The sequence below is a fragment of the Aythya ferina genome (genome assembly GCF_964211825.1).
Source record: "Aythya ferina genome assembly, chromosome: 6".
Classification (NCBI taxonomy): Eukaryota; Metazoa; Chordata; class Aves; order Anseriformes; family Anatidae; genus Aythya; species Aythya ferina.
This window is the reverse complement of record NC_140303.1, coordinates 24,700,417-24,728,276: the sequence shown is the minus strand read 5'-3', so window position 1 is coordinate 24,728,276 and position 27,860 is coordinate 24,700,417. Positions and strand designations below refer to the sequence as shown.

The following is a 27,860-nucleotide window of genomic DNA, read 5'->3' as shown; positions in this document are numbered from 1 at the left end:
GGAGAGGCCCGGCAGGAAGTGAGTTCTGGTTCCTGGGTTAAGGTGCTCGCAGGAGCGAGCGCCCTGTGCCAGGAGCGGCCGCGGGCTCCGTGAGGCGCTCGTAAGTCTGAGTCGCTGCTAACGCCGCTCCGCTGCCTCCCGCGGGGAGCGCCGGGCGCTCGGCCTCGGGGCTGCCGGGCGGGCTGCGGTGCCGGCCTGCCCCGGCCGCCCTGCTCTGCTCTCTGCACTGCCCTGCCCTGCCGTGCCTTCGCCCCTCCGCGCTTCCGCCGGCCGCTCCGGGGCAGCCGCTTCCCCCGCGGGGCTCCGGGCAGCGGCCGGGGCTCTGGGTGCCGCGGAAGGGGCCGGGGCTGCGGGAGCGAGGGCAGCGGGGGGCAGCTCCGGCGAGCGGGGGCGCAGAAAGCGGCGCGCTGGCAGCGCCGGCCGGGGTGGGTGTGCCGCCCCAGCGCCCGGGAAGCCGCAGCCTTGCCCTGAGCTCGGAGGGCTGGGGCGCTACCGGGGCCACCGGGGCTCTTCCCGGGCTGCCGGCGCGGTGCACCCGTGCGAGGCAGGGCTTCTGTCCCCCAGAGCCGGCTCCCCACTGCAAGTGCAGGGAACGCTCGGTCTCCCTCTCACAAGTGATTGCCTCAACAGGTTTCCAGCCCCCATGATGATGGCAGTGTAACTTACAAAGTATTTCCATTGGAGAAACTGTTTTGAAAGCAGAAATATGTAGAGGAGTGCTTGCTGCTGGATGGCATCTATGTGCTCGTATGAATCTATGAGAGGTAGGCACGTGTATTATGAATGGGTGTTTGTATACACATGATTAGCTAAAGCCTTACTTCTTTGGTATTAAAGGCGTTTCTGAGGCACTATGAAAACTCCGACTGTGACTCTGTGGTGATCCATGGTGCTGGGACTTCATGATGTGTGCAGCAGAAGGTTGCTGATTTTTCTATCGGGGCTTTTTTGGCATTTGACTCGCAGAAAATTCATATTACTGCTGCTGTTTTTTTTTCCCACCTGTGCCAGTGAAATGTTTTCCACTTGAAGCAAATATTTTAAGAGCATCTGCAGGTTTCCTTGAGTTAGTTTACTTTAAGGTTTGTCTTACAGTATTGGCTGTATCCAGTTGTTTTCCAGTGTTCAAGTCAGTACTCAAAGATGAAATTCAAGGTCCCACTGCCGCTGGTCAGGCAGCACAACACTCAAAGCTACTCACATCTACAGGACTCCCTTATCAGGCAAACTCCGGAGTTAATCTCTGTCTAATTCTGTCCTTGTTAGACTGAATATAGCATTTTGTATTGCTGCATCTGTTCTGACTCCATATTGCTGTTAATAGTTGTGAAAGAGTCTTTAGGATCTAATGAACATCTAGCATGTCAGTTGCTAAAGATCAGGGTTGTCAGCTTTGGGCTGAATACGTTCCAGTAGCTATATTGATGCAGCAAGGCTTGGTTAAAATAGTGGGGGTATTTGTTTTTTTTCCTCCTAACTGGATGAAGGGAGCAGAGAAAATGACAAGGAACAGTTGGCAATTTCCCTGTTAAATATTGATGCCTATGGAGGAGAAGCAGGAAAAGGAGCCAGTTTTTTCTAATTGCAAGGAGTTCTGGATATGAGATAACTGCTTCTTATATTATCTATTTATTCCAGCAACAGGCAACTCAGGGTGTGACTACAGAGCAGTTTAATCCAATCTAAATCTAGACTGCTGCAGTCCTGCCCACGGCTAGTCTCATGTTCCCACTGCCTCCCTGTGTTGGTAGTAGTGCTCCAGCAGCCTTGCACTGAACTAGCTCCTGTTGAATTTTTTTGAGGAAGTAGGCAGCTATTTCTCTGGCACAACTCAACTGTGTAGCATAAAAACACTGACATTGGTACAAATAGGTGGCAAAAATACATGGCCTGAGATTGGGGAAGGCAGGAATATCTTATCCTGTGGCAGTGTAGACTTCTATCACCATTACGTAACCAAGACGTCACACGACAATTTTGAAGTTCGCAGTCTGAATCAATCAGTCAGTAGAGGGCTTGAAGTCAGGCATAAATTTAGAGTGCTGTTTTTATCAAACTGAGATTGAATTTGCACACCTTCATTTTCTACAAACAGTGAGCTGTCCAGAGCTGAACCCCATTCCTTCTATTGGAAGCTGAACTTAGTCTTTTAAATCTGCTGCAGTCTATTTTTGAAGTTACATTTTATAGGTACAGGACACTACAGTTGATTAAGTAAACTGTAACAAGCTAAGTGTCTTCTGGAGAATTTCAGAGAAGAACAAAATCAACACCAGTGCAAACTCTGCAAGTTTTTAAGGAATGTGAGAGCACATTTTCAATCACTTTCAGCTATAACAACACCCTTCCTCAGTTTAGTACCTGCCCCTGCAGACAAATGTAGTATCTGATTTTATTCGTTGAATTACATAAAACGGTCCTTCATTTGAAGCTGAAAGAAAGTCTATTTATCTGTTTCAAGATGTGTCCCAGGTATTACAGGGAATGTTCCAGTTAGTGGAGGGTTACTCTTTGAGGGATGGGGAGGGTGGATGAAGTAGTTTGTGTTACTGTTTTTTGAGACAGTAAACATGTAACTGAGATTATAATCTAAGGAACTGGTGTTTAGAAAACAAAAACATTTTACATGAAATAGTGTAGATGTTATACAAAACTTTGTGAATTTCAATAATACTTGTTGTATCAAAGGGTCCCTAAATGTTTCCAATCTGTCAAAGAATTTACTTTAAAGTAAAAAATTAAAGTAGTAAATGTTACTAATAAAGTACTGTCATGCTGGAGTTGAGACAATTGAAACAGGACAAAAAAATGCAACATCCATACAGTACTACATTGCACTTTCTAGGAAAGTCAAACCACTTTTTTGAATTAAGCATCAGTGATGTAGAAGATATTCAAGAGCAAGAAAAAAATAACAAAAGCTTCAAGCTGCAGTCGTTAGGATTTTTGCCAGGGTCCAGGACAGGTTATCCTCATCCCCATCTTTCTGTGGCTTATCCTCTCTTGACTGCATGTTTCCTTAGTAGTGTCTGTGGTTTATGCACGATCCCAGAAGACAGTGATAGGTGACAGTGGCTGTTCACACTTTGTACTGTGAGGTGACCATGCTAATATTGAATTAGGAGAGGAGATATGAATTACTGCTGATTTTTTGTTGTTGTTTTGTTTTCTTTTGTTTTTCCATAGTGCTGGCCCATTTTTGCTGTTTTTGAGAATTCGCTACCTGTCCCCTATTACATTACAATAAATTTTAATTCTATATTTTTTGTCATCTATTGTTATAGAAGTAAAGCGACTGTGTCTTCAAAGTTCAATCTCTCTTGAAATTGAAGTCTGTAACCAGTTAATATTGTAGTCTTATGCCTCATGATTCACGAGCTTTATTTTCAGGAGCTGATACTGAAATTGATCACAAAGAGTAAAAAGTTGATTGTAATGTGTGAAAAGGTCTGAGTCTTACTGGTTGATATTACTAATTTTTTAGATAAAAGATGTTTTAATTCATCTTTTGGTGCTGCATGTGTTTTTATTTTCAAATATGGCATAGAATAGGTTGTGATGTGACCTAATGTTATTAGCTTTTTCCCTTTGTATTGTTTAATGCCAAAAGCTAGGTTTTGCTTTGTTTTAATAATGTCTGTTACTTCATAATTGTATAAACATTAAACTGTTGGAAATATCATAAATTTAGGTAATTGCTTGAATCTGATAATAATACAAGTGATATTATATTTATTTTTAGTTATACACTTCTTTTTCTTAGCTTTCTTTTTCCTTCTGATTACTTTTCAGGTCTTTTAACTTGATCATCCTTTCAGTGATGAAACAACACTGGGAATTATGGACAAGAACATCGGAGAGCAGCTTAATAAAGCTTATGAAGCCTATCGGCAAGCATGCATGGATAGGGACCATGCTGTGAAAGAGCTACAGCAAAAAGTATGTGTTGGGTTCTGCACTGTATTTGTAAAGCCACCCCTTCTGTGAAGGATTGTGGTACATGTAGATTTCGGTTTCACTTTGGCTAGGCACACTTGAGTACATCTGTTAAAGTTGAAAATTACAGTTATACGACCAGGCCAGTAAACTGCAGAGTAATTCATTAAGGTGTGAATGTAGTAGGTGGCTTTCTGGTTTTCAACCTTTAATTTATTATTACTTTTCTTATTTTAAACAGAAGAAAAGTGTTTTCTGTTTTGAAGGATTAATCAAGTCTTTTAATGTAAGCAGTAAAGATGTATATGCAAGTTACCCAGCTTTATGAAGGACATCTTGAAATTTAATTTGGTTTATTCAGAAGTGACCAAATTTTAAGTTATTACTGTAAATAGCGTAATCAAATTAAGTTATTAAATAGCTTAAATTAAATAATTTTGTGTTAATGGGAGAATATGCCACATAAATTATTAACTTACACAATGTAAAAGCCAAAGGCCTTAGTGTGTTAAGCACTGTGCAAGCTCTTAGGACAATATTGCTTGAAACAGTTACAGCAAACGTATCTTAAAATGATTAGAATATTTATTGATTTAAAAAAAATAATAATAAATCTACACAATTTTTCTTTAATTATGAAGCAACAGAAACAGATTTTGGAGGCATCCTGACCAGTAAGGAGCACCTTTGAATTCTTATCTAGTTTGCTGTTGTAAAAAACATTGCTTAAGCCAAAATTCTTCTAGGACTTATCATATGTGCCAGCATATTGCAAAGCTATCAGTTTGGGAGTTTGTGATACAAATTTTATTGTGCATATACTTCACAGCAAGGAAAACTCTGTTAGCTAACTGCAAGGCTTGAGTGTTTTAGACAGGACTTTTACTTCAGTAGAACGGGTAGGTTGGGGCTTTATTTGAGGGCAGGTGAACCATATTCAATGTCAAGTTATATAAGCAGTAGTGCCATTGGGAGTAAGGAAATGCCTACTAGAGAGCATTCTGATAGCTGGGTACGATCTTACCATCCATGCTCATGTCAAAATAAACTAGCCAAGGCCCTACAGAACAAGTATCAAGTCATTCATCCACTGTTCAGCCTAACTACGTGCCTAGTCTGTTGCAGCAGTGCCGATGCAAATCTGTAGAGTTTTCTGCACTTAACAAGCAGAGGAAGCAAGTCAGATATATTTTGTGCTGAAATTGCAACTAACTTAACAAAAGGCAACATACTTCAGAATGTTTGAGAATCTTTTGAATTCCCTCTCTTGTGATGAAAAATTATTTGAAGGAAAAACAGTCAAGTTAATACTTCTGGGGCATCTAACTACCTGAAAGAAATTTCTGCCATAGAAAGAAGACATCAAATACAAGGTCAGGAGATAGCTCTCTTCAAGTCCATGGAAGAAAATCATAAAATTGTGAGATCATTAATGTTAAGTGAACTAAATGCTTGCAGTATTTCCCTCTGCATTTTCTCAGGTACAGAAATCAAAGGCAAAAACCTTTCATAAAGGATTGCCATTTGTTCAAATTGTTGCCCTAATCAAACTTTCAGTAGTTGATTCCATGGCTTCAGAAGAGAATGGAAGTATTTTTTTAGGAAGAGTTGATACTATAACTAGTTGGGGTATTTTTGTTTGTGTTGTATTTCAGTCTTTTTATTCAAAAAACACGAGTTTGGTTTGACCTTTGTATGGTGCCTTGCTATAGTAAATTCCTCTGTTCATTGTGTGGATTTGTTGGATTGTCCACCATTCTGTTGTTAACAGTTTACTACTTAAGTTACCAATAGGCCACTTGTTTTGCCAGTCTCTAGAGCTGGGAGCCATGTCAAGCACACAGAAGCCAGAGTCATCTCGGCCAGATGGTGTTTGATACAGATGGATGGTTGGTTGTCATGCAGATCTTCTAGTTGGTAACTTGTTGCTGCCATCTGACTCAAGGAATAATTTGTGCACACTGGCTGTCAAAAGCATCTTCTCTTCTGTCTGTTTTAGCTGTCATGTCTGTGCTCTGTACAGAAGTGTTGACAAGACATTGCTGTTGTACATTTTCAATTTGGTTCTCAGTGATTTTTCTGCTTCATGAGGTCTCTTGGTAGCTGCTGGAGTGTACTGCTCTTTGATCACTTTTTTTTTTTTAAACTCTCATAGTACAACTACTACCTGGCCTTTTAAAATAAATTTTGTTTCTAGGTTTATTCCTGCCTACTTCACAGACAAGCATATTGGGCAGTAGGGGTGTGTGGAATTTAAACATGACTGAGATCAGAGAATTAGAAAGCAGTATGGATAAATTATAAATAGAAGAGAAGACATACCTGTCTTGTCCCAGGTATTGACCTGTTCAATAATAGGCATATTCTTAATTCCAGACAAATTCAGTGCATTTCTGTAAGTTTCCTTGCTGGGATTTCACAAGTTTTCTTGCTTGTTTTTAGTGCTACTGTAACTGCAACATTAGGGATGTGCTAATGAAATAATAGTTCTTGAATATTAGCATCTTCCTGCCACCTGACCGTGTGTTCAATTAACTGACTGTCTAATAACATTTATACTCTTTGGTGAAATGTGAGCAGCCTTATTAGGCTCTGTATGGCCTGGTTATAGCGCAAAATAGAGCGTAACTAGATGAAAAATGGGGCTGATTGGCTACTCTTACTTTCTGCTTGTTTGCTTCTCCTCCCCCCCCCCCCAGTTTTCTAGGTTAGAATACCAAGTCTACTGCACTCAAAGAAACAGGCAAAATCTCTGTACGTAGACAACTAGTTACTTACAAGGTTGTAGGGAATAAGCAATGTTGATTTAATTTAAAAACCTATCTTTCTGAAAGCCAATTTCTATATAATTTATTTGTTAGAAAATACAGGGGAAGAAAGTTATATCTTTCTATGGATAAACTAACTGACCAGCATTCTGAAGAAGTAAATGCTGTAGTTCTCATTTTAAACCCTATGTGTTCTATGGCTATGTAAGAAGATTCCTATACTTAATTTATCCTATCCTTTATAACTGCTACAGTTGAAACAGTTACTTAAAATCAGAATTTATTTTTTATACCTTTTATAATCAGTGCAGTCTCAAAATTACAGACTTGCCAAAGATGACTGTAGTTGGGTTTTCATGCAGAGGTCCACAACTACAGTCATCTTTAAAAATCAGAGATGTTTTTTATATGCTAAATAGGAGACCCCTAGTCAAAACAAAATAAGACTAATGCTAATTAAATTATATTTGCAGACAGAGAACTACATGCAGCAAATACGTGAACAGCAGGAACAGATAGAGCTTCAAAACAGCATTATTGCAAAACTGAATTCACAGTTAGCTGCTCTGAATGCTAATAGAGGTATGTACTCCAGTCTGCGCATTATTTCTTTTTATGCTGTGTTGCATTGATGAATAGTTTTGACTTTGTTGCTTCAGCTTTTACAATATACATCTCTCAGAGCACTATCATACTTTTCTGCGAACGTGAGAGTTAACACAAATGTGCTGTTTCAAAATCTATTTATAAAATGCAACACTTCTGAGGTCTCTCTGTATCCTCTTCAAGAAATTGTGAGATTTTCTTTAAATGTAGAACCTGCTCACACTGAAGTCAATAAAAGTTATGAAAATATGGATTCAAATCAATCACTACATTAAGCACGTCACGTAATTACTTTTACAATTATCTGTTAATAAGTTTAACTCATAGGTTGCTCTAGATGTGAATGCTATGGTTATGTCTTTTACATTAGACAAGTCTTGTGATGCTGATCTAGTGGATAACTGAAACTTTATAGCAGGTAATTCTTTCAAATCAAATAGTCATTGACGGATAATTTTCTACTGTTTGACTGTAGTACACAAATAAGAGAAGAGTCAGATTAACACATGGTTACTCTGCCATGCTCATTAAATATTTATTCACACTAGCCTAACACTCCTGATTTTCATAAATAATAGCAAAGTAGTTGGCTTTTACTTTTAAGAATACATGTACATTCATTATTGCTAGATGAGTCTTGCATTGTCTCTAAGCGCAGAATTTGGTTTCTCTTGCTTGTTTAGTGTGAGGGCTTGCTCAAGGAAAATAGAGAATTTAATGTCAGCCTAGCATATTTTGATTTTGCTTGTACTTAGAAGCTTTATGGGGAAAGATGCAGTGACAATCTTTTTATTTTAAGGTAATGTGCATCCCTACATTCTGATGCATGAAGACATTGAAACCTCCAACTTATCATGTAGCCAGCTCTCTGAAAAACTGAACATAGCAAAACGAAGAGAGAGACTCTTAAAGGTATGGTCATCTGCAACATGTTCAGCATAAGATCATATTTGTGCTGTGATGATACTATGAGAACCTAAAGAGAGAACTGAGATTTTTTGTGGTTGAACTGTTCTTCTTACAATACGAGATCTTCACCTGAAGTGCACGAGTGTGGTGCCCTGTAGTCTGATTAGTTGAACTAAGCATCTGTCTTTGGTCCTTCTTAGTGCAGTTTTTGTTTGCTCCAGCTCCCTAGAATAATTTTCATCAGAAAATAGGAACTCATTTATTTCTTAACCTGCCAAAAACAGTGGTCAAGAAGGGGTTCCCTCTTTCTTTCACAAGAGCTATTCACATCACAGCCAGCCTGCATATTTTTGCAAGAAGAAATGAAAAATCTGCACTTGAGGAGTGATAAATAAACTATCCATTGCTCTGGAGATGCTGGTGATATGTTTGATTTTTTTTAAATAGCTAATTTTAATACAATTTCTCTTCCCTCTTCACCTATTCACTGAAGTAACACTTAAATTTTCACTACAGCCTGTTGAGAGCAACAGGAATAAGAATGAAATGGTAGTGTAGAATAGACAGGAAATACCGTGAATGGATTTCACATGTTGAGCAAAGATGCACAAAGTTGCATTGTTCTTATCCTAAATCATCTTATTCTGTTTTGGGGAGATGTCATGTAATGCAGGCATCTCTTATTTTTGAATATGAGTCTCCATAACAGGGACTTTGTAAGTCAATGTTAAAAAGATGTATATGAAATCAGACATGTGATTTAAAAATAGTTAGCTTCAGAATTTGTTTCCTAAGCCTGAGCTATGAACAAACGAGTTATACTAAATTCATGGAAATGCAGTTTTTAAACAGAAATGTTAATTTTAAAATAACCATATTGGATTACTGATGCTTATTTAATTATCTTGAAGAAATCTTACTTAACACTAAGCCTTTCCAAACATTTTAAACGTACTGTTCTCAAAGATTTATATACACTCATTTTTTATTTAAAAAGTAGTCTTTACATAATTTTTCTACACTAAAATCTGTAATCACTAAATGTTATTTTTTTCCTGACCTTCGCATTTTATTTGCAGTACAACACAGGGTTCACTCTGTGATGGAACATCTTTGTGTATTTTTGCATTTCTCTATCTTGAATTGGATAATAATCATATCTTACAGTTGCATGTGGAGATGTGACCAAGCCTAATATTCCATATTCTTGTTTCAGATTGTTTGAGGACAATAGTTTTACGTAACTTAGTCATATAATGCAAAAGGGAACTGTGTTATCTGCTCTTCTCACATGAAACACTGAGAAATTATGTGGTCTATACAGTACATTACAGGCAATGCATGAGAGGCAGGAATCATTATTTTAGAGGCAATTTTCTTAATGGAATATGTTATTTGTCTTTATCTGCATTTTGATTTAGTCAGTTATTACAGCTGCCTCTCAGCAAATTCATCTGGATTTTGTTTCATCTGTGCTGTAAATGGGAAGATTTTTGATAATAACTCCATGCAGAATCAACTATATAGAATATGTGCACTTAAGCCCAGGCACAGTCCCTGTCTTCCTGAATAAATGAAGTCAGGGTAAAAGTAAAAATAATAGCAATAATTGAGCTGATTATTCACATGACAGGTAGTCAACTAGTAGAGCTTCCTAATCCAGGAGTAAATTGGACAACTTCATGGAAGATAAATATATTGAGTTAATAGAAATGCAGAAGCTATGGCTAAGAAGGTCTGGCAATTTATTGAAGTTTGTATCACAAATACCTCCTTTTTTCTTGAGCTCTTCCCTAGACATCATCTTTTAACTTCTTTTAGACCAAAAAGTCATCAACCTGCCACTGATCCAGTGTATCTAATTCAATAAAGTGTTGGCTTTTTTGGCTGTTCAAATTTGAAAGCTCACGTATTTTATTTGAAAGCATATATTTTTCTAACCACATTCTATCCACATTCTGCATTAAACAAAATGAAAGTTAGACAACTTTCTGTAGCCGCTGTCCTCTATCTCATTAACTCCATTATTCTACTTCTCCAGGAAAAAAAAAATCAGGCTTGCAAAATGTACAATTCTGGATAATAAATAATTAAAGACTAATTGTACAAGTTAAAATGTTGCTGTCTGTCCTTCCTTGAAACTCAGAGTTTCTCCCATGTCTGGCATTGTGTAGGTTTACCGATACCTATTGAAACTGTCTTTTGCTAAGTCAAATAGCATTTCTTTGGAAGACTGGAGAACTATATTCTGTTCTCCAGTAAAGTTAATAGAAATGCTGGATTGCTTGTAATAGGTGCATGGTTAGACCTTAAATTTCAGAGGTTTAAAATGAGGTAGGGATTAGCTTTCCTGTTTTCCAACCTCAAAAATTTGGCCATACTTGTTTATTTTGTCTGCTGTTGCCTATTTTCGTTGCCAGCGTGCCATAAAGTGTTTATCAGGCAGTGGCCTGGTCAGTACCAAACCATATACAAAATTACTGGATATTTTCAGTCCTCTATTTGAGGAGACCAAAGAGACCTAAATTGCTGCCTTTTCAGGTGCTGTTTTTCAGAACTGCCTGGTTTAACTTTATTAACTAGGAAGAATGTGGATCCTGTAGCTGTTTCATAGCCAAAGCTGTCCAGCAAACAATGTCCCACAAAGCTTCTTCTGTGTTATTTCTAGTACAGAGTTATGTATCGGAATTGTTGCAGTGTCCATAAAACAGGACGCTAAGTCAATACCTGTGAAGAAAATAAGATCATGTTCATATTTTCCTTGGTCAGGAACCTCAGTATAAAACACTGTGTGGAGTTTGTCAATCAGAATTTCTTGTACCACAAAAAAGGTGAAGAAACTGTGTCAGGAATGAATAATGCATATGGCATACAAAATTGTTCATTCTACAATAAATGTTTAGGTTTTCCTCATGCAGACTGTAAGCAAAGGAATGGCAAATACATGTTAGTCATCTTTGTGCTTAAAATGACTTAAGTGACTAAAAGCAGCTACTGCAGCAGTCTCGTACAGTTGTATTGCAGTCAATATCAACTTCACTGGTGTTAGCTTTTCTGTTTTTGACACAAAGCTGTGCTTTATGATTTTATGCTGACAAGTCTATGTATTTAGCTATCCTTTGCTATGGATACTATGTATGCACTAGGATTAGTTAGGCCCTGCTACGTGTTCTAGGAAATTTTGGTATTGGTAGCCTTTTCCTTATTGCTTCATCTGTTTAGGCTATCTCTGCCCAAAAATAATAAAAAGTTTTTGCTTAAGCTGTTAAAAGTCATTACAGTTAATATTCCTTGAAACCACTTAGAGTAGTTTGTAAGTTGAATAGTATTTTTCCTTAAAAACCATCTGCAAGTTTATTTATCCTAGGAAGCCACTGAAACAGGCCATTATAGCACACTTCAGGGAAAAAATAAAGGGACCTGCATTTGCAGCAGCACATTCTGGGGACTGACTGGCCGTGCAGCGACTCTGCTGGAAAGGATCTGAGATCTTGATCATGTACCCTATGAGAAGAAGATGAAGAAACTGGACTTGTTCAGCCTGTAGAATAGATGACTTCAGGGGAAACTAATAGCTCTCTAATACGTTCAGGGAAGTTATCAGGCAGGCAGACCCAGGCTCTTCACAGTGGTGCATGGCAAGAAGGTGAGAGACAAACACGAAAGGTCCAGACTGGACATAAGGGAAAACATTTCAATAGGAGGAAAGACAGGCATCAGAAAAGGTTACCGCTGCTTTGATTAGAAGGCTGATCTGAAGAACCTTTGAGGTCCCTTCCAACTTGAGTATCCTATGAAGTTAAGGCCTCTCCAAAAGAAAAGATACTGATCTGTTCATAATACAGATGTAACCTCTCTGTTGGTTGCTAATACCAGCATTCTTAAAAGATCCATTATGTGGCCAAGTCCTTGACTGAGTAGGTATCACCTGTGTGACATACTTGATTGCATTAAGCTAAAACTTAACGCAATTTACAAATGTTACCACATTGTTTGCAAACACCCAAATTCAGTCAGTATTAGAAACTGTAAGAGGATCAACATGTGAGAGCTTATATTACTGGAAGATCCCCAAAGATGTAATAGTTTTGCAAGTGTTTTTCCTGGTGTGACAGGCTGACAGTGCACAAGACCTGATGACTTACACTAGTATGCACTGATACATCTTCACTGCAACATGTTGAATGGCTCTTCTCACATTGGTTCCCACGTGGGTTTTCTCATTGTTTTCTAAAATCTTGTCCTCGCTTCCCATTGGAAAAGATAGGAAAAATTGGAGAGAGCTACTGGCTGTTACTGCATTGCTCCCAGTTGTCTGGAAGCTTTTCAAAGTCCTTGTTTTTTGGAGCTGTAGTAGTTCTGAATGGATAAATGGTATGTGCAGATCAACGCTGTATCACAGGCTCACTGAGTTAATTCACTGTACTTAAGTTAAAGTTGTTCTTCAAGGGCAAGTGCTGTGGTTGACATAAGCTTTTTTGTGGGTGTTTGGATTTCCAAGCATCCCATTTTAAAAGGAAAATACAGGAGAAGCTGTGTCTCATTTGCTTTTTAAAAGGGAAATGGAATTTGACCAAGGAGTGTTTGGGAACCCTGTTACCAAATAGCTCTGTTGTGGCTTGGAGCCTGTGAACCCACAGAATGAAATATTACTGATTTCATGTTCCTGGAATGGCAAAATGTCGTTCCCCATATCATAGGTACTGTATTTTTGTGCTTAGATGACTGGAACGCTCCCTGGTAGCTATGTTTGGTTTGCTCTGCGTGACCCAGGTGGAGAAGTAACAGCTTAGCACTTTTCATATTTAACTGTGGCTTGATGTATGAACTAAACTGGTCATGAGCCATGTTGCTGTATGCTTTCCATGTTGTACACAAAACAATACTGAAGCCTTCTTCATAGATACTATGAATTTGTTATTATTCTTATGCTGCATCACGTTTTTCAGACCTTTGTAGTCTTAGAGTTACGTGGAAAAGGTATATAGTTTAAAAACTACGTCCAGCTTCAGCCTGGCTATAACATTCTTCCAAGTATTCTCAGATCTGTTAAAAATACTTTTATGCATGCCTCCATCTCCTCTTAACATAGTTGTGGTTTTTTGCACATTGCTCTGTATGATTCTTTTCTCAATCATCAGATATTTCCTGAAGTTGCTCTAAACTTTCTGTGCCTCATAGTGCTTTAGTGTTCTTGTTGTGCCTTTTGAGAAAATCCAACCTAGTTGCTGTAGCATGTTAATGAAGTTGATGGTCTTCAGGGTTCTTTGGCCTAAAATCTTCAAATGTTTTGCTTTTTCCAGAACTGCATCTGAAAACCTTTCTTCTTTTTTTCCTATGTTGCTGTTGTCTTTTTTTTTTCATACGCTTCCCTAGATTCTTATCTACTATGATGCAGTGTACAGATTCCACACTAGAAGACTATAGAAATGGTTTCATGATCTGTCCTATGAGTTCTATATACTTCCCACAATACCTGTCAGCCCAAGAGTCCTCCAGCCATAGGAATTAAGAAGTTTGCAATACCTAAAGCAGAAATGCCTTGCCAGTTCAAAGGTGTTTGAATGACTGGGTATGTAAGATCTGCACATTGTGCTGAGAGGGGAGTTTTGCATTTTTAGACAGTGTTTTGAACCTAGAAAGCAGTTGATGTTTAATCTGGATCCCTGGGATCCCACCCAAGTCCAGAGCGGCACTGAAGCTCTGAGCTTAGGTTTACTTTATAAAGTCACAATTGATGCTGGGGAAAAAACAATGCCTTCAAGGCCCTTTTTCTGAGTTTGTTTATCCAGATAGGATAACTTCTTGGCACTAAAATGTTGTGTTAGCTGCACATGCACACATCCATGCTTAACCACCTGGTGTCTCTGTAGACCAGCTCTAAATCTATCCCCGTATGGCTGTCATTGTCTAGTTTGGGTTATCTCACTGATAATAGCTTCGTATCTTATAATTTACATTAGTATTTACCTACCTAATCTCCAAACACACAACCTCAATCTATTTAGGTCACATTTGTAAATAAAACAAATATTCTTCTCAGAAAAGCGTTTATTTGCTGTTTTCCTCTTTACCTTGCTCTACCTGCCTACAGACTATCATACTGCATTCCACTTACATTCCATCTTGCAGAGTAAACCCCTTTGGGCTCTTGCAGAAACAGACGGGCTTCAGGGAACGCTATGCAACACTTGATGCAGTTCAATATCAGTGTTTCTAGATATTTCATAAATTGACAACTATAAGGTTTTCATAGCCATGTTGTTTGTTTTTTTTTATTTATTTCCATTGATTTTTTTTTTTCTTGAAAATTATTCAAGGACTACTTCTGTGTATATAAAATAATAATCATTCCTTATAGAATTCTTCATTCCACCAAAAAGCTCGCTTACATAAAAATTCCCCAAATTACCAGATCTGTAGTTAAAGTGGGACCAGCCACTGCTTTTTATTTTGTAAATCTTGCTAGCATTGCAGTATTCGTGGGCTTGTTCAAAAAACAAGGTAGCCGCAGAATATCACCTTTAATTTCAATCCATCTTAAACAATGTTAATTAATTATTATTTTATATATTAAACATACACTATGTTGTAAATAAGATGCTAATGTGTATGGCACAGTAAGTGAATCAAGATGGTATTTTTTCTATATTCACCAATATGACTCAAATTCAGAACATACAGTTGTTTTGAGTAATCATCTATGATCAGATACATCTATGTGTAGCAGTAAAAGGTCTTTACTATCAATTCAAAATTAATATTTTAGCTAATAATGATGGCTTTTATTTATGTTGCAGAATCTTTATTTAGCTCTTTCTGGACTGCTGAATAATGATATTCCACAAAGCTCAGTTCTATTAATTGTACTGGCATTTCTAAAATTGTTTTTTAGGAACAGTTAGAAAATGAGAGCATGAAGTTGAAGCAACTTGAGGACAAAAGCAGTCAAAAGGAAAGAAAGCTTATGTCTATTATTTCCAACCAAGAAGATAAAATACGATCTCTGAAAATTAAATTGAAAGAATTAAATGAAGCACAAAAGAGTATGCAGATGCCAATATACAAAATGGAGGTAAGATAAGATTAAAACAAGTGGAGATAAAATGAGAAACCAAACTTTTGAAAATTATTAGTTTTTTCAAACGTGTTTATACTAATTGTTCTAAGAAAATTATTTTAAATGTCAACATTAAATAGTTACTAGGAAATTACTAATTTATATAAAGAACATAGGTAACCGAACTATTTAATTCATTGATTGGTTTGTGTGTTATTTTTACGTTGTCATTATAGTGCTATATTTGTGAAAACCCGAGATCAGCGTTTCAGTTTTATAATTTTCAGTTGGGATTTTTCACCATAATTGAGTTGATTTTTTTTCTCTTTAACCCCACCCTATTTTTGTGATAAAATAGCATCCGGTGTGAAATATAGCTGTGGGATAGCTGTACTGCAGGCTGAACGCAATCTTATAAATGTATTTTAGCTAGCTAATTCAAAGTGACTGTAACTAAAAGGACAAAGCAACACAATTCATTGCCCTCAGACTTACCAAGCAAGCATTTGCTTGACTTTTTACAGCAGCTATTTGTAACCAATGTAGGGACATTTAAAGCAACTCAAATGTGCCAACGGGAGCTGCAGTTGCACTCTATTACCAGGTAGACTATGGGTCAGTGGTTATAAGCAATATATTGAAACCAGATAATTTGGCAGACATATGATCAAGTTCTGAGTCTGATGTGGAGCTCATATGAACATAACCGGACCATTTGGTAATGTAGATCTAGGGGAACTACAGCTTAATGACTGATTCTCGTAAAAACTTTTAATACCTGGCACTGCCTTAAAACTATGTAATACTAGAGTGAACCACAAGGTGGTAGTCAAAGTTAATAACATCCAAAAACCTGAGCGGACTCTTGACACATTAGCTTTTGATGTGTTCATTGAAAATTTTTGTGAATATATTGATTTTTTTAAGAGCTGAAATTGCTGGATACCTCAGTAACAAGCTTATATGCAATATATAACATTAACTTGTACATGTTTAAAACAGACTTGCAGTGAAGCAATATTCTTAGAATGAGTTTTCTTTCAAGAAAGTATGAGCAGAGGAATGCCACACTGAGTTGTTAAAAGCTAAACTAAAAATAAGACTTCACACACGAGGTAAAATAAATAAATAAAGGGTTTTGTCATTTTGTGAATGTTTTGAGAGCTTACAGAACGACTAGCTGAAGGATACTGTGCCATTTTTATTCATATCAGGGTGAAGAGCAAAATGAATATGCTAACCTGTGATTCATACTTTTAATTTTTTACTTCAAGGTGAAAAGTAAGAAAGTTGTTCCAGATAAGCCTGAATTATCTCTAGGATTCTCTCCTATTTCACCAGGGCATGCAAGGTAAATACTTTAGCAACATTTTGTCAACTTACTTTTAGTTGTCTTTTCTGATACTAAGACCTGCTATCTCCATCATTTCCACATAGTATCTTAAAAATTGGGCAGCAGCAGGGTGGGAGAGCAGCAGAGATCAAAGAGTTAGCGTGGGAAGGAAATAAAGCCAGTGACCATGTGGAATCATAACAGGGCTTTGCACGTATATAGAGTTAAGTTGGAAGGAAGAAAAATAGCCACTTGGTTCAGCAGGAGGTTAAACTCTGTGGGAAATAACTGCAGATATTAATGCTGGGTTTTGGATAAGTATTAATTCCCTTGCATTAAATCCCTTCAGAGCAGGAATGTACTACCATAATGGATTAACTGATGGCAGCACAGCAGAGGAGCCTGCTGCGCTGCCAGGAGGAGGTCTGATAGTCAGCATGAAGAAATAATTCTTGGCCTGATCCATCCTAAATGAGAGTTTGAAACCAGGTTTATCTGTAAACTGAGGCCAGCCAGCCCTGGCAACAACCAAGGAACCAAAAGCAGTGTATTTCCCAAGCAAGCGTTCCCCCTTCTGCCAGTGTTTTGGGAAAAATATTGACCAAACTTAGGTTTGCATTTTTCACAGGATAGGCAATAATACTACTTAACAACCTTTGCTGGGGTCAAATAGAAGGTTCTTAAAGGTGGGACTTAGGAGAGTATTAGGGAAAAGTATTGTGAATTCTTCCTGTCTTCTTACATTCTTGCCAAGGCAACTGGTTTTGGCCACTCTCTCACATAGACTAGGTAAACAGTGTGAATCTTTAGTCTGGATCATTACTGCTATAGGATAAGAAAGGGGGGAAATAAGACTCTGATAAAGACTCTTTTTTTTGTCTTTACTGATGTATATCTAAATGGTTATGATATATCTACGTTTGTTATGGTATCACAAATGCCTAGCAAATGAAGAATGGATTATCTAATCATATGTATATTTTAAACCTCCAATTAAAGATTTGAGTTAAGTCTTTTCTCACTTCTTATTTATTGAAATACCTGAACTTTAACTCCTTCTGTAGATGTTTCTTTCTTGAAGTAAGATCCAGAAAGACATTTGTTTTCAAAAAAAAGAAGTGCAACAAAAGTAGGAGTATAGCTCATGATACTCCTGATTTCTGGACAAATAAGCAGTAAAAAGGAAAACCATTCATCAGATTAAAGAAAAACCCCTTTTGACCTCTTTTGATGCCAAGATGCAAAAGAGAACACAAGTCCAGTTTGTTGCAAACTTAATTTTTTCATCTTTATAGTTCATTTTATAAAATCCATTATGTGCTTAGACATATAAACTGCTCAGCAGGTTTATCTAAATTTCATGAGGGAATTTTATTGATGCATCAATAACTGAACAACGTGATGCGTGGTGCCTTTGGGCAAATAAAATTCAAACCAGCACGGAGAACTATGTCTACTAGTTCTAATGCAGATAACTAAGTATCAGATGGCCATATGATATTCTAGAGATGATATACTGAAAAGACCCCTCAGAATAAAAGGAGAAGTCATATGATGTTGTATAAAAGAGAGGAATGAGTTTACTGATGCCTCTCAAAAATATCAGGTAGATAAAGAAGGAAGGAATAATAACAAATGCTTGTGTGTTCCTTCTCCTGCAAAGTCTGAAGTCCACAGGAAACAGTAGAAAACAGTTAATGCCCACAACAGTGGGATCCTATTTTGCCTAGAATGGGATGCAAACAGTATCTTTCACACTTGTGGAGTAAAAGCTTTTCCACTGATACCTGAGAGAATTGAAGGAAAAAAAAAATAAAGGATTTTTCTTTGGGTCCTTGCAGAGTCAGGCCCTAAGCTTGAATGTTTGTGTGTATGATATGACTAAATAGGTATTTGACTACATTTTTTTTCTATTTTCTGCTTGCTTTTACAGAGGAGAACAAAAATGTATATACATATGTTGAGGAACAAGCTCTCCAAGAAAAGTAGCTTACGCTATTGTTTTTCTCTGGTTTGTGAGTGTGACTAGATTAAAGGTCATAATGAGCTGAAGTGACTGATGCTTTAATTTGTAATTTGATCTTCTAGGGAGAATCTGGAGACTATTTTCCAGGAGATGAAAGAAGAGTGTCATCGAATATGTATGCTAGCCAGAGAACAAACAGACCAACTGAGTAAATTTAAGATAAAGCCAGAACCTGAAACTGGTAATATCATACTTAAGCTCTTATTGTGATTCAACTGTTTGAAAGCTTTGCTTTATATTTGAAAATACTGTAAATTACACATACATAGAAGTACTTCCACTGTTTACCATCTGCCTTTTTCAAGTCTGTTCACATGGTGCTCAGTATTTCACCAAGAAAACGCACCGCCAGTTTTGGCATTCCATGACGAATGCTCCAAATCACATGCTATAAAAGACAGTCGTCACATCAATGGCTCTCATAATTGTTTTGTCCCTTGGAGTGAGAGGCAGGCACTTACTACATGTGAGATCCTATCATACTGTGTGAATGACAGCGCTTGCTTGCTTTTAATTTAGCTGTCAGTTCAAAAGATGTCTGTTATGAATGTCTCTAGCCCCATATCTGTTAGAGGAAAACTGCTGGACTGAGGAGAGTCAGAGGACTGATTGCCTAGACTTCCTTGTGCAGACTTTTAAATACCGTTTTTGTTATACGGAACAAGAGCTTAACCCAATATTTCCTAAAAACAAAAGGCAGACTTGATTTTTGTGGCCACTGGAAGAGGTCTGGAATGTCCAGTTCTGCTAATGCTTGTATTAAAATATAATTGAAGCTATTAAGGTTATTCCTACCAGCTTTGCTTGATAGTAGGGTCAAATTATTTAAAAACAAAACAACAAAAAATGATTTCAAAAAATACTTGCCAAATTTACACTGATACCAACACTTGTTTCTAATTAAAGTTTCGCCTTTGCCCAAGTTTTGTAGATATGCTAATGTGTAACTCGTGGCTTCAAAAGGCTACATCCGAACTGTAATGTTGTATTCTAGTGTACACTACTAAACTTCATTGTCTGGGATATGGGTGCTTCACAATTTATTCCAGAATTAATTATTTTTCTTTAAATATGTTCCTAACTTAACTAACTATGTGAAAAGCTGTACATCATATGGATCTGTTGAATTTTTATTAATTCTGTGGCCCACATTGTAACAATATCTGAGTGATATCAGAAGACCTTTGCATAGTAAATGTACAGAGCCCCCAGAATAAATGGGGAATACTCAAAACACAGGGGAAATATGGTCCATCTTCTGAATAATTGTTCAGTTTAAATATTTACCTAATTTGAAAGTTGATGGGAGTTTGGTACCTGAATACCTTCTCAAATCTTGTTCATGGTGCCTAGCATGTTCTTGGCACTGCATGTAATAGTTTTGGTTCCAGCTTCTATTTCTGCCAGAACACTTCAGTAAATATATGCAAGTATGTGTTAAGAGTATGGGACAACATAAGTTTCAATAAAATGGAAATGTTTATAGCCATAAATCAAAGAGAAATAGAATTATTAGAACAGAATTGTTTCCTTTTATTTCTCTTCCGATAATTTTTGAGTCAGAGCTAATGCTTGTGGAAAAAAATACATCTTGAACTGATTTCAAAGAGACAAAATTAAGGTTAAGAAGCCAAGAAGGAAAATCAAAACCTTCACAGGAAAAATACCCCAACATCACACCTTGAATAACGATATATTGCTTAATGTTTTCTTTAATCTTTCTTCACAGAAATACAGTTTTCCATGCCGATACAGTGTACTGATAAAACTGATGAACAAGCAGAAGAGCTTTTTAAGCCTCGGGTTATACAGGATATAAATAGAGGTGCATCATGCATCACATCTATCACACCAAGAGGAGTGGGCCAAGATGAGGACAACAACTCTGTAGAATCACTTTCTAAATTTAATGTCAAGTTTCCACCTACAGACAATGACTCTGCTTTCTTGCAGAGCACTCAGGAGAAACCAACGGTTCCTTGTACTGGTATAGCTGAAAACATGCTTCAAGATCATCATTTTAACCTGGAGCACAGAGACCGTGCTGTTAACCTCAGTAAATTGGAACCTAACTCATTTGAAGCTCGTGGAGTTGATCTCATGACCTCAGCTTTACAAAGCTTAACTACTGTTGACAAAACAAACCCCCCAAATCATGCAAACATGCCCGTAGAAAATACCCGTGACAAAACGTGCTTAAAAGCAGCAGACACTGGTTTCACGTTTATACCTAAGCACACGAACCAGGGATCACCTGAAGCAATTTTTCCTTTAGAAGCTGCTGGGACAACCGTCAGAGGTCCTCATCAGGTATCTTTCTATAAATACTGTACATTCAAAAAAAAAAAAAAAAAGAAAAAAGGAAGTGATGCAGACAAACGCATTGCTAAGGTCTCTGAGACAGGAATAATATATTCTATGAGGTATCTCACCAGTCTTTTTTTAAGCCAATATATTTTGTCAGTTGTTCTCCCTGATACTGAGGTATGTATACAAGGAACTTTTCCAGGGAAATAGGGCAAGACTTTAAGTAGCTGTAAGCACTGTATATACTTGCACAAATTTCAGTTCATGTAGATGTTAATTGCTTCAATATCTGTTTCAAAGCTATCATTAATCATAAGTTGCCCCCTAGATTGCTTTCCTTCTACCCTTGATCTCAGATGAATAGGGCACGTAATTGTTTTAACTGTTTTTAATGTACAGCAGAGAATATGACAAATGAACTGATTAAAAAAACTAAACAGATAAATACTTCACTGTGGAAAAAACAATCTACTTTTTATCTGGTATAAACAGCATCTCATTCCTCCCCTCTAAGAAAACTTAAAATATGTTCTTCATAGTTTAAGCAATCATTAGGAGAACATAATTATTTATTTTTATAAATGAGTGGAAGTACACTAAGATACCTAAATCATGTTTATATAAGTACTTTGAGCTTGAATTTCAGTCGTAGCTACTTGAAGTCCGCGGGCATTCTGAAAGCAAGGCCCAATTGCTGTAGTGCAGGCTAAGGTTTCAGCAGGTTGTATCATCATATCTCTGAATATTTTGCTTCCTTTGTGTGCCATTTTCTTTCAAATGAAATTGCTCAGAATTTATAGACTTTGATTTCTTTTTCCTTTTTTTTTTTTTTTTCCTACATTTCTGTGGCTTTTCTCACACCTCCTGAAAGGAGAACTTTTTGAGAATATACAAATAGTGATATTTAGAATTCTCTGAAGGTGGATTTGGAATATTTTTCCTATTTACATTTATGTATTTTTTATGTTCTTTGCTAATGATAACGTACGTGGAGATAAAAGAGCTTTACCTCTCGATTTTGTTACTGTATGACATGCAAAACTGGCATTTGGGAAGCATTTGTAGGACATCCTAGCTTTTATGATTTCTTCTACTAGCACCAATTCTAGTTTAATTTTCCACTGCAAACCAGTTTGGGATGAAAAGTTTAAAGCATAGAAAGTTTGCTTTTCTCCATTATTTTTATTTTAAATTATATGCCTGATTTTTCAAAATGTATTTTAAATACCTCTCTGTTATGTAGGAGATATTAATTATGTAATAATAATGTAAAGAGATTCTATATTAATTTACTAATTACAGGTTTTATTATGCTTTATTTTTCATTGGATCTTCCATTAAAATTGTGACTGAGTTAAACAAATTAAACCACTTATTTTGTCACTGGTAGAATTCCTGTGGAGCTGTGAAGTATTCGCTCCACTGCTTGTTACTCTTCTCTTTTTTTTTTGTATTTTCTCTCCAGCTTGTTCTTTTACTAGTTAGTCTGTGTATCCGTTTTTCAATAGATGGCACCCTGCATTGTATATTACAGCAAGTGAAACAGCTGGTATGTGATTATAAATTGATAGGGGAGTATGCTGCTTAAAAAGTAGACAAGAATTGCAGTTGAATAGCAATAAGCTATTCAGCTTATTGTCAGCTATTGGTTTTATCATTGGTATTTCTGTTTTTTTTTTTTTAAAAAAAAAGGATATTAATTTGGTGGCATCACTTGAAATGTAAATGATTTACTTTGTGGAGAAAATGTAATAATGCTAACAGCTGGGGAAAAAAGGCAAATACTGTTTCAGTATTTATAAATCGTATCTACATAGTACTGTAGAACATGTAAGACAGCTTAAAATGCATCTTATCCAGAGACTTGTTTGAACCAAGCCAATATTACTTTAACATCTATTAGTCTTTCTGTCTCTCTCAACATCCATCACTTTTGTGAAGCTGCCTTCAAAAGCTGTTTTTTGTTTGTTTTTGTTTGTTTCGTTGGTTGCTTTTTTTAGTATTTTTCCTAGTGAATTGGACTCAGCTTTGGAGTTTCTTTCTGACTATTAATTCTGCTGAAGATTTGATTCACAGATAATTATACATGTAGATTAAAATAATATTTTAAAGTGTTACTTGCATACATGCCCTTTTTACTGTATTAACCTTAGCAAAAGCTATTAATAATACTTGTTCTTAGTATTTTTCCACCTTTCTAGGGAGTAGTTATGTTACCATCATCCCTGCCACTGGTGAAGCTCCAGTACAGAGGAATGAGATACCTGATTTTTTTTTCCCTAGTGTAGATAAAACTTTCAAGTATTTACTACATATGTTAACTTATAAAATGGAAAACCCCATAAATGCAGTAGATTTGGCAACAGTAAGTTCTTGGAACTGCTCTCAGTTGCTGTAATAAATTTAGCTCTTTCCTTCTTTGTGGATACTAAATGTGAAAACTCAGTACTGTTTTCTTAGGATATAACTTTTAAAAAAAAAACATGTGACTGAAAAGAGCAGCAGATTAAAATAAGCATGGATATTAGTGGACCTAGGATTTTACAGACTACTGTTAATTGAGACTTGCATATAGATGCATATGTTTATCAGTATTCACAGTTTGAGGGGGTTGTTTCTACCAAAAACATTTCTAAGAATGTTCACGATTTTAAAAGCAAGTCATTAGTCTATTGATCTTAATCTGAATATTGTTTTGAAATGAAACGCCCACTTAAATACATCCCTATTCTGAAAAGCATTTTAAACATATTCTTAACACTCAAAGAAAGAAATGGAAGTTAAGTGTTTGCTTCAGTGTGTTGCTAGATGAGTATCTTCCCTTGTCATGCTTCCAAGACTGAAAATCTAACTATGTCTTTAGTGGGATTTTTACAATAATATTTTATCTTTTTTTTTTTTTTAATGGTGCTTTACATAATAGGATATTAAAAACAAGTAATTCTAAACACATTTCATTAGGGATATTTAAGTGTGTCAGTGTCTAGATAAATCTAATATGCAATTTACACCATCAACATACAATAAGTAGGCTCTTTTAGCTGAAAAGAAGTGGTGTGATTGCACTTAATTACTAATTAGTCAATTTAATTATATGGATTGCTGACCATAATGAAAGACAGTAAATCTGCTCCCACTATCTGATAAGCTAAACACTGTTTAAATGGGGAATGGACAGGAAATTGTCTCCAAGTTGTAGCTGGTTTAAATACAAGGATTAACCACTATGAAAGCCAGGTTAGTTGTACAGTAAATTATCGTAGCAGGAATAAACATTAGATTCTAACTATTTGGCATGATAAATTTGAAGAAGAGTTGAAAATTAAAACTCTCTGTTAAGTATGAATAGCAAGAAATTTAAAACTTCAAGAGAAACTACTCTCTAAAGTGTTCTTGCTTGCCTTTCCATGTGTGATTGAAGCAATATAGAAGAAAGATGAGCCAAAAAAAAAACCTGTAGGGCGCTCTCCTTTTCTAGGTTCCAGCCCCACATAAAGCTGATACCAACTCACCGCCATTCTGTCTACTTTGCAGTCACAGCAGTAGTTTGCAATTTACTCAAAACCTTATCATCTTGGCCATGTAACTATGTATTTTATCTTGTGTTTGTTGCTAATACCAAAGTAATAGAACTTAATTTTTAACTACCTGAAAACTAATAGAAGGCTTTCTGAGTCCTAGTTGCCAGCAAGCTATATAGTCTACCCTCTAACTAAGAGCATGTATCGGGCTCAAGTCCCTATTGTCAGGTAAACAGACTTGTTGGCTTTCAACTAGCTAGCTCAGGTACCAAGAGCAGTAACAGCTGCTGAACCAAATGTAGCATAGTTTACAGAATTGCCTGAATGTAGATAGATATTCAGATGGCACTATTGATGCTGTCATGGCAGAAGGAATCCCAAAACTGAGATTATTTTAGACACGTTTACACTAAAAGGCAGTCAGATTAAATAAATAACTTAAGCCATACAACATTGCTCTAGTCATTTTGTAAGTTAACTGAAAATTAGGTGTGTACCAATAAGAATAGAAATCAAATGTTTCATACTAGCTCTGTACAAGAAGTACGTATTTTATCCTGAGGCAAAAATTTGTTATTTCAGTTTAAATTGCTACGATGTCCTGCAGCTTCTACAGTAAAGTATTGAAATACAATGTTAAAAGCCTTAATATTTATTGTACTGATACTACGGAATTCTGTTCTTAGCAGTATTTATCATTAATAGATATCAAGGCGTTTTAAGCATTTGCAAGAATGTTATGTTTATGGAACTCAAAACCAAAACTTTAAAAAATCCTGTCTTTCTTAATTATTTAAAATTAGGTAGTAGTTAATGTCTCTGGCAAGGCATGTGTTAAGTACACCTACTCTAAAGAGGCAGGTATTTTTAACATAAATATAAACCACAGTATCATGGAAATCATATCATAAACCACAGCAATAATCATTTTCTGTTTCTTTTAGCTCATTTGGCAGCCTCAAGACAATGATTTGCTGGCACAAGCATATACAGACTCTGAACTGAATCAGTGTGGAGTATGTGAATTCTGTCGAGAAGTTTTCCCACCATCTATAACATCTAAGGAAGATTTTCTTCGGCATCTGAATTCCCACTTTAAAGTACAGTCTTAATGTATGAGGATTCAATGGATCACTGTTTTTGCATACATTTGATTTTTTTATTCAATAGATATGCTAAGAATTTAAGAATTAAGACTTGTAACAAGAACTCATAACTGAAATTGTCAGATAAGCACATTCTTAATTGTCATTTGACAAGGTAAAATGGAACTGTAAGTCAGTACTGTAATACATTATTGCTTGTTATGCTTCAATATTACCGTTGGGATTGTTGTTAAATGCCTTTTTTTTCCAATTAATCTTTGTCTGAATAGGCTCAAAGTCATGATTATATTTATGAGTACAGATTTGCAGGATTAATTCCTTAATCTGGGTGGGGAAATTGGTGTAACACTAGCATTTTTTCTCAATATCCAGTTATGATTCTCTTCTCCTTGAAGTAAACAGAAAGGAGAAGTAGGCTCTAATTTTTAATTTCTATTATGAAATTTCCAAATTTGACTTATAGTAGTGAACCTCTTAATTCAGATTCTTGCAAAATCATCAGAGTAACTGATTGCCTAGTGTGCCAAAATTAGGATAGACTCTTTAATATAAATCAATGGTTGACTTTCTTTCTGAATTGTTTTCTAGAGAGATTAATCTAACACAGCACATAAATGACCCTTTTGCTAAAATGGACTGGTAGCAGTTTTCTGTATGTCTGATAAATCTTGTTTAAAAAAAAAAAAAAAAAAAAAAAACTATTTTGTTAACATACTGTTCTAGCATTAATCATTAGTAAAATACTGCCATAGAAAAGGGTATATTACTATGAAGGATGGAATGAGAAAAGGCTGAACTGTCCCTAAAACTAAGAATACCAAAGATTATTTACCTTTCCTTCTGGTCTGTTATGAAGGATTGTTCAAGTCAGTTATGGCCTAGACGGGTGAGGGGAAAACCTAAAAATGGAAATCTCAGTGACTTCAGTTTTAACGTGAATATGCAAGAGTGGCTTTCTCAATGCAATATGAATTTGTGTTTAGGTGAAACATTGCATTTTGATAAAGTTTGCACATTTTATGGAATTATAGGGTTCAAATTAAAAAACAATGTTTTTTACTAAGCAATTTAAATTAATGATAAAAGGTGACCTGGAGCTTTTTGCATATGAACTGAGTATAGGGTTTTGTCCTGATTTTTGATAATTAGCATTAATATTTTTATAGCAGCAAAGCATACCACTTTTTAAAGATTTGTTCACAGGTGACTTATTTCTGGAAAAAAATACACCTGCATCTTTTTTAGAAATGGATTTTTCTGCAGTTATTTGCTGTATTTTAAACATCTCATGTTTGTGACTGGCTGTCAACAGAGTGTAATAAACAGCAGTGTACAGTGCGTGTCTGCAAAGTGGCCTGGAGAAAGACTCTGTCACTGTCACCAGCTGCAAGCCCCCTGTGGAGCCAAGCGAAAGTCCCTCTGCGGGAGGGTCCCGGGGCAGCAGGACTCCCAGGACTTCCAGGACTGGGAAGAGAGATGAGGATTCGCACCTCTCAAGATAGCCCCGATACGAAACCGCCTTATCCTCTCAGCCGTGAAACTCGAGCTCGGGAGCTCACATTATTAAGAGCTGACCAGAGTGCGAATCACCTATCCAGAAAGTAAAATAATGTCTCCCCGTGCCCGGACGCGTTTTCCCCGGGAGCCCCGCGCCGAGCCCCAGTCCCCGGGCGGGGGGCAGGGGGGCACTCGGTGGAGCTGCGGCCCCCTGCAGCCCAGCGTGCGGCTGGGGGGGGGACACCTGGCGCTCCCCGGCCTCGGGGAGCCCTAGCGGCTCCCCTGCCGCTAGGAGAGCGCCTACCGAGGGCCCTGGCTCAGCCTGGGTGATGAGGAGTGGTCCTGCCTCAGGGCGTCCGCGGCGGCTCCCGATTAGTCCGCTGCGAGGGGCGGCAGCCTGGGGCTGAAAAGCGACAAAAAAAACTGGCGCTAAGCAGTTGTGAGGGACTTGAGGTGGGAGGTGAGCGCGGTCCCTGAGTGGGCCCCGCTCGTACAGCTTTCCTGGAGGCTGCTGCTGCCAGCAGGGACATCTGCTTTATTACACTCTCCAGAGGAGGTTCAGTATTCCTCCCCTCCTCTCCCCCTTCCAACGAGCCCAGCTCAGCAGAGGAGGTTGAGTCCAAATGGGAAGTGGGATTTCATTAAAAGAAAAAAAAAAAAAATCTGGAGGAAGAAAGTGGAACCGGAGAGGAGTGAAAGAGCAGCAGCCTCGTGAGCCAAGGTTGCTACCGACTGCCTCCCCGTGTCTGTCCCCGCTCGGGGTTGCGGAGTGCCCCCACGGGGACCCGGGG

At 37.2% G+C, this 27,860-nt stretch overlaps 1 protein-coding gene across 1 annotated transcript; it reads left to right on the top strand.

Moving 5' to 3' along the window:
- Positions 1 to 26,922, top strand: TANK (TRAF family member associated NFKB activator). The gene is made up of 10 exons (XM_084524218.1): positions 1 to 100; positions 631 to 764; positions 3,793 to 3,939; positions 7,178 to 7,286; positions 8,110 to 8,222; positions 15,115 to 15,294; positions 16,554 to 16,630; positions 18,701 to 18,819; positions 20,368 to 20,948; positions 25,411 to 26,922. Exons 3-10 carry the CDS (start codon positions 3,841 to 3,843, stop codon positions 25,576 to 25,578), a joined length of 1,446 nt encoding a protein of 481 aa, XP_084380344.1. The 5' UTR covers positions 1 to 100; positions 631 to 764; positions 3,793 to 3,840; the 3' UTR covers positions 25,579 to 26,922.
- Positions 26,923 to 27,860: the final 938 nt, after the last annotated feature.